At 47.7% G+C, this 13,600-nt stretch overlaps 1 protein-coding gene across 3 annotated transcripts in view; it reads right to left on the reverse strand.

Annotated features, from left to right (window-relative positions):
- Nucleotides 1–13,600, reverse strand: part of Eva1c (eva-1 homolog C) — a 60,494-nt gene that overhangs the window by 26,163 nt on the left and 20,731 nt on the right. For 2 of the 3 annotated variants that reach the window (XM_035443198.1, XM_027415573.2), the window contains exons 2-3: nt 6,874–7,070; nt 3,667–3,790 (exon numbers count right to left, since the gene is read on the reverse strand). The exons of the other annotated variant lie outside the window; for it this stretch is intronic. In XM_035443198.1, the coding sequence (XP_035299089.1) occupies nt 3,667–3,790; nt 6,874–7,070 (321 nt within the window). The remainder of the gene's footprint in view (nt 1–3,666; nt 3,791–6,873; nt 7,071–13,600) is intronic. 3 annotated transcript variants of the gene reach the window in all.

The following is a 13,600-nucleotide window of genomic DNA, read 5'->3' on the forward strand; positions in this document are numbered from 1 at the left end:
ATAGGTAGTTATGAATGCAGCTGGCACAAAATCATAACTTTCTTTGTACATGATGATGCCATGCGCAGTCTTAAAGGCTTGGGTCTGCCTGTGAGAGTGATCAAAATGCAATCAAGCAGAAGCCAGGCTGCCAATGCTCACAAGATCCTCGCCTTCTCTGGTCAGTTGACACACAGAACCGATGAAGCAGGCAGGGCAAAGGAACCCGGTGTCATAGTAAATATTTAAAAGACCCTTGACCAGCTCACTGGAGTCTCAGCATAACATTTTACAGTTAGATCCAAGGAAAAGCTTGCCTCTTTCTACATAAAAAGATCACTTTGTCTGATTGTGACTTTGGGGTGTTTGTGTCTTTTTGGCCACCCAAGTCTGCAATCCTTCTATGTTGTGTCTGAATAGATGCTCAATCTCATCAACGCTGACAGTTCTACTGACTTCAAAGACCCAGGGTGACAACAACCATTTCATGCACAAAACCAGACCAAAGAGAAACACCAGCGACCTTTGCAATCAGGAGAACATCTACCGACGTGTTCAGAATGCTTACCGGGGCAGAGAGCCTCCAAACAGAAGTGGGAGGAGCTGGGACAACCAGACTTCTCAGCAAACTTGAACTCTTTTGTTAGTTTGGTTTCTATAGTTTGAGATAATTACTATGTAGACCAGGCTAGCCTCGAACTGAAGATCTTCCTGCCTCAACTTCCCAAGTGTTGAGATCTTGTGTCTGTGTCAGCATACCCTGCTAACATATAAGAACAGGACTAGCTCCCTCTGTCTCTGTCTCTCTCTCCTTAAATCAGCATTTTAAAATTATTACAACGTGTTTGTTTTATTTGCTTACTTAATGTGTGTGCTTTGCCTGCATGTATGTATGAGCTCCACATGTGTCCTTGGTGCCTGCAGAAGCCAGAGGATCCCATGGTACTGGAGTTACAGAGAGTTGTGAGTCTCCATGTGAGTGCTGGGAATTGAACCCATGCCCTCTAGAGCTATTTCTCCAACCTTAGTTATTGTAATTTTTTAAAGCATACCATGGAATGAATATTAGCCATGTCTCTTTGAGTAACTAAAGCTCGTTCACTCAATGCCAGCAAAGCCCACTTGAGATGACAGGACACCGGTGTGTAAGGCCTCCAGACCCCCCGTCCACACCACAGATGTGTGCCACGTTGCTTCCTACTGCACTGTGTTGAGTCACTTGATTCCCTGTAAATGTGCTGACTGACACCTAAGAGTGTGTTTTGGGGTTCTAAAGGAGCAGGGAGCTCCTAACATAACTGCTGCCTTCTAGGAGGAGCAGAACTTGGTAGGAACTGAGGGAGCGCTCTCTCTTGTCTCAGCTCAGAGATCTGGGCAGCTACCCAAGGGTAAGTCACCAACACATCATCTGCAGGGAGAGCAGAGGAGCCTGGGAAGGCAGAGTCAGGACTCCGCTGAAATGCAACAGTTGTGACTGAAGCTGAGAATCTCTACCGAGTAGAGGGCCCAACTGGGTACCCCCTTTCTCCTGACAGTACACGCAGAGAGTCCTTGACCTGCAGAGAGCTAAGTCCAATTAAACCCACAGTGAGTTGCAAAGCTGTCAAGTCGGAAATACAGGTGTCATGTTTTCACACGAATTTAAAAAAATAGATTGCAATACATTTAACACACTTAAGCTACAAACGTATCATAGCTTCTTGCAGTCAAATCAATTGGGGGTCAGTGAGAGAAAAACTTCACTTCCGCCTTCCAAAATGCCATGACTCTGACTGCTTAGGACAGGGTCACACAGCAACTCATCTGTTCTCCACCATTTCTCCCTGGGGCAGCCAGAGAGGGCTTTGCCTACTCCACACCTCCCTGTGTAAACATGAGTTTGTCCCCTCCAAACTCATGCTGTACAGTCCCCACTGGGAAGTATCAAGAGGGTGGAAATTTAGCCTAACTATGGTATTTAGGGATGGGACTTTCAGGTGATTAGGGTTAGAAAAGGCTAGCCAGGTTGGTGGAGAATGGCAAGGGGGCATGCCCATGTCCTCTGTCTCCAGGCCACAGTCATCAGGCTCTCACCACATCTTTCTCCAGTTGCTGACAATGTGAACAACTGATTTTGCAAGGAGTATTTGCTTTCATCATGGGCGGTGGGAACTGGGGGTAGAGAAAATAAAAGCAAATCTAAGGGCACTAAGGGCACAGTCGCTTTTCGGTGTCGGCTGCAGGAGGCCCATGAAGAACTCAGAGACCTCCAAGCTATGGTCCTCATCTGTTGGCCCAGGTAGGGGTTGTTGGGATATGGTGGAGGAGGGGAAGGGGCACAGCAGGATGTTGAGGCCTGTTTGTGGCTACTTACCATTGTGTATGTGTGAGTGTGCAAGACAGCACATTTGTATGTGCATGGACAAGGGAGTGTGGGGCTGCACGTATGTATGTGACTGGGTACGTATGTATGTCTAATAGGGTGTAACACTGTGGCAAGGTGTGTGATAAGGTGTGAGTCTCTTTAGCATGCTCTGAGTGTGTGGGTGTGTGCATGCTCGCTGATGGACGAGTGGACGTGAGTGTATTTGCAGGTACAGTACCAAGGGGCAATTCTATTGTGTATCTGCTGTCTCTGGGAGATTGTTCGAGAAAAATCCGAGGTCTGGGGACTGCTTCCCCACCATGCAGTAGGGCAGTGGGGTCCCCTGTGGTCCCATGGGCCACCCCCAGGACCAGGCTACCAGTGTCTAAGAACCGACAAGAGAACAAAATGCACACAAGTAAAACAGTTGAGTTGGGGTGGCAGAGGAAGTTATATATTATTCCTGACATATGACCACGAGTTGCCCAAGCAAGCCTGCTGGAAAGACAAACATTGCATGTGAGAATCCTGGCTGTTGATTTTTATATGTGTGTATATACATAGGTGTGGGTGCGTGCGGGGTGTGAAACAAGAAAGGGAGACACAAAGGGGGGTTCAGGAAGTGAAGGAGAAGGAGGGATAGAAGTCAGGTGACCTGAGGTGGAAGGGGGACCACTGGCGTGGAAAGGGGGAGGGGGGCAGGGGACTTGCCGGGAGGGAAGAATGGGGATCGGATCAACCAAAACTATGCATGAAAATGCTTTACTCTCTGTGCTGTTTTAAAACAAACTAAGAAAAGGATGTCTATTCTGGCCTATCCCAGATGCCTGGAAATGAGCCCTGCTCCTTGAAGAGAGCTTACTTAGAGCTTGCACTAGGTTGATCACAAAGCCTGTGTGCATTAGGGATGGATGGCAAAAGTCACTGGAGAAAGCACAAGGCCAGGATGGAGGAGATTGCTGCAGCACACCCTGGTCCACAAGCATGGGGCAGCCAGTTCATAGACACTGGAGGTGGTGGCTAGCTGTGCCACTGAGCCCAGGGGAAGCCAAGCCTCATACGATCACCTTTGAAAAGCAGGATTTTTCCCTCGCTGTGAGGGACATCACTTGTATTTCCTCCCCAACTGTGGATACTTTTAGCATCAGTACAATGGAGTTTTGTACTCGGAGAAAGGTTTTTACGTTTGTGGATTTGTACGTAGGAGCACACAAATGTGTCTTTCTCTCTGATGTTTCTATTGAGGGATTTGAGGTTGGGTGAAGACCATGGACAGAGGATTTGTGCCCCTGAAACTAGGGGCCAATCCCAAACACACTGTCCCCCGTTTGAAAGTTACTTACTAGGTTGGCATTTAAAGGAGACCAGGAGGTATTTACTGCTTCCTGGACAAAGGTCAGGTCCAAAGACGCGGCTATTGACCAGGAGGTGGCAGGCCCGCTGGTTCTGGCACTCGTCCAGCACCTTCTGGAAGGAGGGCAGAAAAGCAGAGGCTTGTAAACACAGTGTCTTCTGGGCCCCAAACCCGGGTTGTTCTGGGCTCTGGGGACATGAGGCATCCCTGTCTGGCCTGAGCTGCGTCTGGGATGTGGGTGGTAGGCGGCTCCCTGTAATTTTTAGAAGAAAGAACCCTGATCCAGAGAGCCAGGTCCACCGAAAAGCTGGCCTCAATCAGCCACTACGGTGAATCTTAAGAAGGTCTATCCCTCAGAGTCTCTAGAGTATATGAGTGGTGATGTCAAGTCACCTTGACTGCTCAGCTGGGGGCACTTCAAGCTTTAGAATTGAGAGAACCACAATGGCCAGGAATTGTGGCCATACTCCTTACCTTTAGAAACAGCCCCACACAGGCCCCAGGGACTTGGGAAAGACTTCAAACACCCACATGTTTTCTACCAAATGAAATATTTAAAGCTGATACCCACCCTTGGCAAAGGAGGCATGGGCCCATGACTTTGCTGCTCGATGATTTCTTTAACAGAATTCTCTCTCTCTCTCTCTCTCTCTCTCTCTCTCTCTCTCTCTCTCTCTCTCTCTCTATGCTTGTGGAACACCCTATTCTGCCTTATGGAGAGATCCATGACTTCTTACTGCCCCTCTGGGCTATGGCTCACAGAGAAAACTCTACACAGAATAAACTCAGGTGCTGGCCTTGGTTCTGATGAAAGAGAAACAGAGTCCAGAAGAGGAAAAGTTCCCAAGAATCTACTCTTACTTTAGAATTGACTGCCACGCAGATTTTTGAGCTTTTTCCTGAGTTACCATGGTTTTGTAACAGCTCGAGGAATATATATTTCCTTGAAAGATGCTGGTCCTACCATGTCACCTACTCTGCCACCTCAGGGAGGGGCCAAGGAGATGTGGATCTGTCAATCAGAAAGAATTCCCAGGGGAACCTTTACACCCCTAGCGGGCACAGCTCTCAAATGATGGCAATACTGGCATGGCTAATGGTCTTGGTAAATCACACAGCCTCTGGGTGTTACTGTAAGGCTCATCCACTGTGACCTCAGGGCAGGCTCAAACTGTGTTACCAACAGCAAAATGCAGAGAGGAGCCATGACAGTTACCTTGGCAGATGCTAACCCAGTCCTACCTTAAACACTGCTGCCCCTCAGGACATAGGACTCAGCAGCCAGTGTGGTGTGAAATCCCAAGGGAAGGGACCTCCTGTTTGCTGAGTGAAAGGGCCATTCATAGGGGTGCTTCAGGCAAGCTAACCCTCTGAGCAGCCTCAGAATTGTGTTCACAGACGCTGACATGGCAGTCTAAATGGAACTTCCTCTTCTCTCAGGGCACCAGGTTGGAGCAAGTAGGCCTCAGTGCCAGCAGTTCATACTTTTACCAGGTAGATACTCCTGTCCTCTGGGTGCTGGTGGGCCAGCACCCTTTTTATGCACCTTGGAGGGCAGTGGAGAGTCTGGGCACCTGAGTTGGGTGAGGAGGAAGTCAGGTGACCACCAGGAATATGGCTCTTAGAGGGGATGCCCCAAAGGGAGAAACTGAGGCAGGGCAGGTACTCAAAGACACTATACTTGACTTTTCCAAAGAAATGTGTGTTGCCCATCACGGTGTGGAAACCATGTCAAGGGGATTCAGCCAGATACATTCTTTTGTGCTGTTTACTAATTAGGTGACTATGCACATGCTATAGTTTTTTTGAACTGAAAGAAAAGTAGTATGGTTCCAGGACAGCCTCCAAAGCCACAGAGAAACCCTGTCTCAACCAGCCCCCCCCAAAAAAGTAGTATGAAGAATAGAAAAATCTTTGCATCATCTAACATTTTTGCTTCTCTGTGGGCATAAAAATAACGTACAGAAGTCTCCTTAGCCCTTCTGATAAATTTACCTTCATCTACATATTTATATAGATCACAATCAAACTGACATCTACCTTGTCACTTGCTTGCTGTAAAGAACGTGAGAGGTGTTTAAAATCACCATAAAAAAGGCAGGCCAGCGATATAGTAAGTAATGTTAGCCAGGTAATTGAGATGATAGATTATAGATTGCTTGGATAGAGTTGACCATAGTGGCACAGGCTGTAATCCCAGCCACTGCACCCAGACAGCAGAATAGAAGGTTCATGTCTACCTGGGCTACAGAGCAAGTTCAAAGCTAGCCAGGGAAACTGAGGAAGAACCTGTCTCAGAAATGAAAAGGGGCTGAGACTATAGCTTGCCTAGTGGTATGCTGTTTGCCCAGCATGCAGAAGGTCCTAGGTTCAGCCAATCCCCAGTAATGGAAAAGCCTGCATGTGTAACTGACATCCTCAGTCTAAAACCACCAGGGAATGACTTGAGCTCTGTATATGCCAACTCTCCCCAAGTATGCCCAAGGAGGAAGAGAGGAAGATGGGGGGGCAGAGGAGAAAGAGAGAGGAAGAGGAAGAGGAAGAGAAGTAGAAGAGGAAGAAGATGAAGAGGAGGAGGGGGAGGAGGAGGAGGAAGAGGAAGAAGAAGAAGAAGAAGAAGAAGAAGAAGAAGAAGAAGAAGAAGAAGAAGAAGAAGAAGAAGAAGAAGAAGTTGTACTATTCAGAAGAAAAAGATCTAACCAAGGCCACCCAAAATATCTCTAAATGAGAATACACTGGTTGTCTATAGGTGGAGAAGCAAGCCACGAGAAACAGGAGACAACTATTGCTGTCTCTTGGGCGATCCTCTAAAGTTCATCATGACTGCCAATGCTGGCATCAGAGTCACCGGGGTTCCCACTGGAGCACTTATCAGTCCAACATGGCTGCTTTGCTTCACTACAGTAGAGTGTGCCTGCGGCTAACATCATATTGGAACAGTGCTGAGGGAATGCTTCATCACATGGGGATTCCATTTGTACCATGTGCCAGAGACCTTTGAGAAACAAGAAATAACTCAGCTATAAAAATTGGTGATGCTATAGTAATTGGGGTTTTCACAAATTTTTGCTTTGAATGAACCACAGAATCACACGTATATGAACACAGAAAACAAGCAGGGAAGAGAGGGAAAGAGAGAGAGGAAAGAGAGGGAAAAACTATTTCGTGATTTTAGCACATCCACGAAACGCAATACCTGCAAAGTGGTGGATGCCACACAGGTCAAGTTGTCTTCCCTCTGGGAGGTGGGCTCCTGGGAACTACACATTTGGTAATCTTGCCCATAAAATGCCGACTGGACACTTATTGTAGAATGCCGAGGGCACTGTAGATTCAAATAGTCCCCGTCACAGGCATAGGCGGTGTGGTTTTGCAGGAGTTTGGTTAAGTAACCTGGAAAATATTCAGCTGGGTTACGGGAGCCCCAGGAAGCCCCCCTCCCCATTCCTGCATAGATTTCAGAGCAAGGAGATGCTGGCTTCCCTGAGGCAGGGGCAGCTGGGTTAGGAAGGTGTGGGAGGCAGCTTCTGCAGCAGATCTGAGGCAGGTGACCAATATAGTCACACTGGGCTGTGGCGGGGGAGGGGGGCAGATTCTGGCTTTCCTGTGTGAGCCAGGTACCTTGGTCTGTGATGGCCTGGTGCAAAGCTTGAGGGCTCCATCCCTCCAGGCAGCACACTAAGGGATTGGCCATGAGCCTAAGGAATCTGGAAGAACTTCTATAAAGCAGGAACTATGCTGAGTGGGTGTCCCTGGGCATGTGCACACCCGTTCCAAGGAAGAATTGACTTTTCTGATCTCCGGGCCTTCCTGAAGTGAGGGGTGCCATTGAACTTCAGGAAACCACTCCTGGGCCTGCCTCACCCCAGAGAGGAAAGCTGGGGAGGGTTGCCTGCATAGGGTAAGGCTTGCCTGGAAGAAGTTGGGGGAGGAGGCTAAGGTGTTGGGGGAGGGGTTAGGTGGTGGGAAATAGAGCGGATTTTTATTGTAGACTGAGTAGTGAGCGTATTTTCAGATTCCTATTGAACCCCATGATGTTACTTCATTTGAAAACAGGAGTGCAGGCATAATTAGTTGAAAGAAGGCATAGTGAACCTGGGAGAGCCCTTAATGTCATATGACTAGTGTCCCCATCAGGAAAAAAAGAAAGAAGACAGAAGACAGTGAAGATTGGAGTGACACCACCAGCAGAAGCTGAGGGGTGCAGGGAAGGCCTTAGAGGGTTGTGGCTCTGCTTATGCCTGGATTTCAGACCTTTGGGACTACAGGAGAAGGGTTTCTGATGTACACAGCCACCCATTTTGGAAATTGTCCCAGTTACCACATCCCAGTCTTTGAATCCCATTTGGAAATTGTTCCAATAGCCACAGGAACAAAAATAGGCTCAGCATCCCAGTCTCCCCGATGACTTCTCAGGAGCCAGGCTGGGCCGGGGCTCTGAGGTCTGAAGACCTGTAGCCTGGCATGCCTGGAGCATGGGCTGGTTCTCAGAAATGAGGAAGTAAGTTCTGGCCAGAATGTGGATTTCTCTTCCTCCTTCTCACACCTCATAAGGTCAACAGCAAGGCTGCCAGGAGCAGAGCCAGGGACTTTCTGTTGAGGTGTGTGTGGGGTGCGCTGGGCAGACTCTAACAGGGAAGCATTAGGGAAGGAAGGGTAGTTCCAGAAGTGTTTGATTCCCACACAGACGCCCCACACCTATGTGAGTCCTGTTCTGGTTTCAAAATCTCTCAGAAGTATAATTCCTGACTGAAGATACCTGGGTTTCCTGGAAGCTCACAGGCAAAGAAATGAGGTAGTTTGGCCTAGAGTCATCCCATTCATACATGAGTGTTCTGAGGAAGGCTGCCTTCAAGCCATGAGCCCAAATAAACTCTTCCTTCTTGAGTAGCTCCTCCTTGGGTTGTTGGCCACAGCAATAAGGAAAGTCATAACCGCCTGCTGCACAGACCATCACAGAAGCATATGCTCTCTCTCTCTCTCTCTCTCTCTCTCTCTCTCTCTCTCTCTCTCTCTCCCTCTCTCTCTCTCTCTCTCTCTCTCTGTATACGTGGATGCGTGCACACACATGTTCACAGAGGCCAGAAATCAACCTCTGATGTCTCTCTCCTATTGGGTGCTGTCCACTTTTATTCCACTGAGAAAAGGTCCCTCATTGGCCCATAGCTTTCCAAGTAAGCTAGCCTAGTTAGATGGCCAGCCCATCTGCCTGACTCCATCTCTCTGTCACTGGAATTACAAGGGGTCTCTACCATGCCTGCTCAGAATTTCTTCCTATGGGTTCTAAGAATCATGTATGCACTCTACTGCCTGTCTTAGTTAGGATTTCTATTGCTGTGAAGAGACACCATGACCACAGCAACTCTTATGAAAGAAAACATTTAATTGGGATGGCTTATAGTTTCAGAGATTTAGTCCATTGTCATCATGGTGGGACATGGTGGCGTGCAGGCAGACATGGTGCTGGAGAACGAGATGAGAGTCCTACATATTGACTTGAAGGCCACAGGAAGTGGTCTGTCTACTGGGAATGGCTTGAGCATGAGACCTCAAAGCCCGCCTCCACAGTGACACACTTCCCCCAACAAGGCCACACCTCCTCCAACAAGGCCACACCTCCTAATAGTGCCACTCCTTGCGCTTTGGGGGCTGATTGCATTCACACTACCACACTGGCTGAAGTTCCCTTTCAGCTCCTCTGCTGTTTTGAGACCCTGAGTCTGTGCCAATTTGGTTTCCACAAGTGACTGTTGGAATGACCTGGTGCACATGAGAGACACAGAGTTACAGATTCAAGAACCATTTTTAAGGAAAGATTTTAAAAATAAATATGTTTGGATTAAAGCCAGGAGAAGCCTATGCATGTATGTATTTGTATATATCAATATATATCAAATGAGTTCTAGATCATGTGTAAGTTATATTTCTTACTGTGAGTTATGGCCAACAAATTTCAGAGTGAATATTGACAAGAGACTGTTTGAAATGAGGGCTCATGGGTCCCAATTTAATATAGCAAAGGAAATGAGCGTGGGAGAGGATAAAATCCAGGGGAGTTGAGATCCTGCCAAGAAGGGACATAAGCTCAGAGGGCAATCACAGCTGTGAGTCAAAAAGTCCTTTGAGAGCAGGGCAATGAAACGTTCCAGAGAGGACAAGAAAAGGGCTCAGTGTGCACAGGCACTTGCCACCAAGCCTGACAACCTGAGTTCAGTCCCTGGAACCCACATTGTGGAAGGGGAAAACCAATTCCACAGCTTGTCCTCTGACTTCCACAGCAGACCAAAGCAAAAATGCACCTACACAGGTACACACACACACACACACACACACACACACACACACACACACACACTGACAAATGTAATGACAATAGTGATATAATGTACCACACAGCAGATGGTGGGTTGTGTACATGATGATCTGCTTGCTCTGCCTATGGCAGAGGCTGGGAGGAGTGCTGCAAAGCATCGCGAAGCTAACCTTGCCGATGATACCCCAAGCATTCGCTGTGAAACCTCCCTCCCACCCTACATAACACCTGCTGCTCTCATGGGACACTTGTGATCTTCCCAGCTTTCTGTGGGAAGATCTCAGTCACTGCCATTTGCCAGGGAAGAGAATCTGGGCAATAATTTTCAAGATGTGACCAGGCACCTGAGCTGACAGGAAGGTCTGTATCCTTCACGATTGGCCCTCGCCCACCAGTTTAACCACAGCACAGTGTCTCAGGTAACACTGGACATTAAGACAGATTTTTAAGAAGTGCTCTCATACTGTAAACATTGTGTGCATGCATCATTCTTGTGCTAGTTCATTAAACACATCATTCTTTAGTGGTCACTCACTTGCACTCCGTAAAGCACAGACGGTGCCAAGACCTGCATCTAACTGGCATGGTTACAGAGTCCCATAAGGCTTCAGAATCCTTGGGAGCAAGCCAGTGAGGGTGGGGAGTGAGCAGAGGATTAAAGCAAGTCCAAGGTTCAAACTGTGTTTGACTCTGGGGCTGTCTTAGTTAGGGTTTCTATTTCTATGAAGAGACACCATGACCACCGCAACTCTTGTTTTTTTTTTTTTGTTGTTGTTGTTGTTTTTTTTTTGTTTTGTTTTTTTTGTTTTTTTTTTGGTTTTTCGAGACAGGGTTTCTCTGTGGCTTTGGAGGCTGTCCTGGAACTAGCTCTTGTAGACCAGGGTGGTCTCGAACTCACAGAGATCCACCTGCCTCTGCCTCCTGAGTGCTGGGATTAAAGGCGTGTGCCACCAATGCCCGGCTTCCATGGCAACTCTTATGAAGGAAAACATTTCATTGGGGCTGACTTACAGTTCAGAGGTTCAGTCCATTATCATCATGGCGGGAGCATGGCAGCAAGCAAGCAGACATGATGCTGGCTACATCTTGATCAGAAGGTAACAGGAAGTGGACTGAGACACTGGGAGGTATCTTGAGCATACATGAGACCTCAAATCCCACCCTGCAGTGACACACCTACTCCAACAAGGCCACACTTCCCATTAGTGACTCACTCTTTGGGGGCTATTTTCTTTCAAACCACCACAGGTGCTCACCTCTCAAGACTGACAGCCCAGGATTTGTTGTGAGAATCAAATGATATAATGGCACACACATCTATTATTTATCATAAACTGCTGTACAACTCTGAGGTTACTGTTAGCATCTGTCTTGAAGAACACTAATTAAGATAGCGTTCCCATTGGTGGGATGCAGAAGAGCCTCTCTCCATGCAACTCTGCTCACCCCTCTGGTCTTCAGACAGCTTAGAGGTAAGTAGACAGCCCAGTGGCTGCTCTCATAGTTCAGAGGTGCTGCTGCTGAGCTCCGGAGAGTCAGATGCCCTCCCTCCATTTTCCCTGTGTTTTCCTCCTTCCCCCTTCTCGCTCTCACCCTCTAAGTCATGTCTAAATGTTCTTAATTGTTGAGCTTTCCTTTCTGTTGCTATGGTTAAAAAATTAATTTAATTTTTAAAAAGGAGGAGAAGAAAGAGGAGGAGGAGGAGGAGGAGAAGAAGAAGAAGAAGAAGAAGAAGAAGAAGAAGAAGAAGAAGAAGAAGAAGAAGAAGAAGAAGAAGAAGAGCTCCAGGGAGAAAGGATTTACTTTAGCTTGCAGTTCCAGGTTCCAGTCCATCGCCTGCAGAGACAGGAAGCAGGAGCTTGAAGCCGTGGGTCACGTGACATCCACAGTCTTCATAAAGCCTGCTTAGGCAGCTTTTCTCTACTCCTGTATAATCCAAGGCCTGAACCAGAAATTGGTACCCCACTCTCAGCCTGGATCCTCCCCATCAGTTAATGTCATCAAGACAAACGCTACACATGCTCACCTGACCAGACAGTCCCTTAGTAAGACTCTCTTCCCAGGTGTGCTGGCTAGTCTTATGTCAACTTGACACAAGCTAGCGTCATCTGGAAGGAGGGAGCCTCAGTTGAGAAAATGCCTCCATAAGATCCAGCTGTAGGGCATGCTCTTAATTAATGATTGATGGGGAAGGGTACGGTTCATTGTGGGCGGTGCCATCCCTGGGCTGCAGGTCCTTGGATGTATAAGAAGCAGGCAGAGCAAACCATGAAGAACAAGCCAGTAAGCAGCGCCCCTCCCTGGCCTCTGCATCAGCTCCGGGTTCTGGCCCTGCTTTAGTTCCTGTCCTGACTTCCTTCATGATGGATACAATGTGGAAGTGTAAACCAAACAAGCCCTTTCCTCCTCAGCTTGCTTTTTGTTCACAATGTTTCATCACAGCAATAGAAGGCCTAACAAGGACACCAGGTGATTCTAGATTGTGCAAATTAACAATTAAAATTGAGCATCACATGCATGTTTACAAGAGGCCAACCAGGCTATCAATTCTTCTTCCCTCTTTCTCTTTTGAAGCCAGACACTTTTTCCAGGTACTAAGGCTGCCCTTGTGCCAAATCCATCAGTCATCAGCCCCACATCCAGGTGCTAAAGTCCCCAGAGTCACCAGAGGACAATTTCACAACCGTTCTGGAAAGAGAATGGAATTCAATTGTTCCGTCCTGGTCTTCCTCTCTTCTCTTTAAGAAAACAATTGAAGTGTCACCCTCCTCCGCTGAATGCTTCAGATAAGAGACCACACCCTCTATTCCCACACACCGGAGGTGTCTCTGCATGACTGAAGTTCGTTTCTGGAAAAAGGTAGTTTTTCTTTCATGTTTGTTGAGTGTGTTTAGAGCCCTGAGTTGGCGTTCTTATGGGTGTTAGAAGCCCCACCCCACCTCCCTGGCAGGCAAAAAGCTTCCTTCACAGCTGTGTACAGGGGGTAAGAAGGCTGGCAGAGCATCAGATTCGGTAGCTGAGGACATTCATTTCATTCCCTGGGGAGAGCATGAGGGCTATGGTTTGCACAGGGTTTGTGTGTGTGTCCCCCATGGGTTCGGGTGGAAATTTAATTATTGTCTGGAGGGATTGAGAGGTTAGACACTTAATCAGAGTACAGTGTTCAGAGGCTGGTAGCTAAGCTTGGGTAATGTGATCAGAGCAGTGCCCCATGATTCAATCCTGGAGGCTGCATAAGAAGAGAATGAGACCTGCAGATAAATGTGCACATGGGATACCCTGTGCTGCCTCAAGATTCCTCTAGCAAGGAGAGCAGCACCAGATGTTGGCCTTTGACCTTGGACTGGAGCTATGAACCATCTCACACTTTTTACTGTATGAGGTCAGCCAGCCTGAGGTATTTTGGTTACAGTATTTAAAAATGAGCTAGTAAGATAAGGACAGTGAAAGGTTCATTTGCCATCAAGAGGGACCCAAAGAAGGGAAGACCAACCAACACCCCAAATGTACTGCTATTGGGGTTGGTGTGAACTCAGGACTACAGCATCTTGGGGATGAGGAGAGGCTCAGCTTCACCAGGGAATGATGTCGTGCAATTAAAGTATGCTGA

The sequence above is a fragment of the Cricetulus griseus genome, chromosome 4, assembly GCF_003668045.3.
Source record: "Cricetulus griseus strain 17A/GY chromosome 4, alternate assembly CriGri-PICRH-1.0, whole genome shotgun sequence".
Classification (NCBI taxonomy): domain Eukaryota; kingdom Metazoa; phylum Chordata; class Mammalia; order Rodentia; family Cricetidae; genus Cricetulus; species Cricetulus griseus.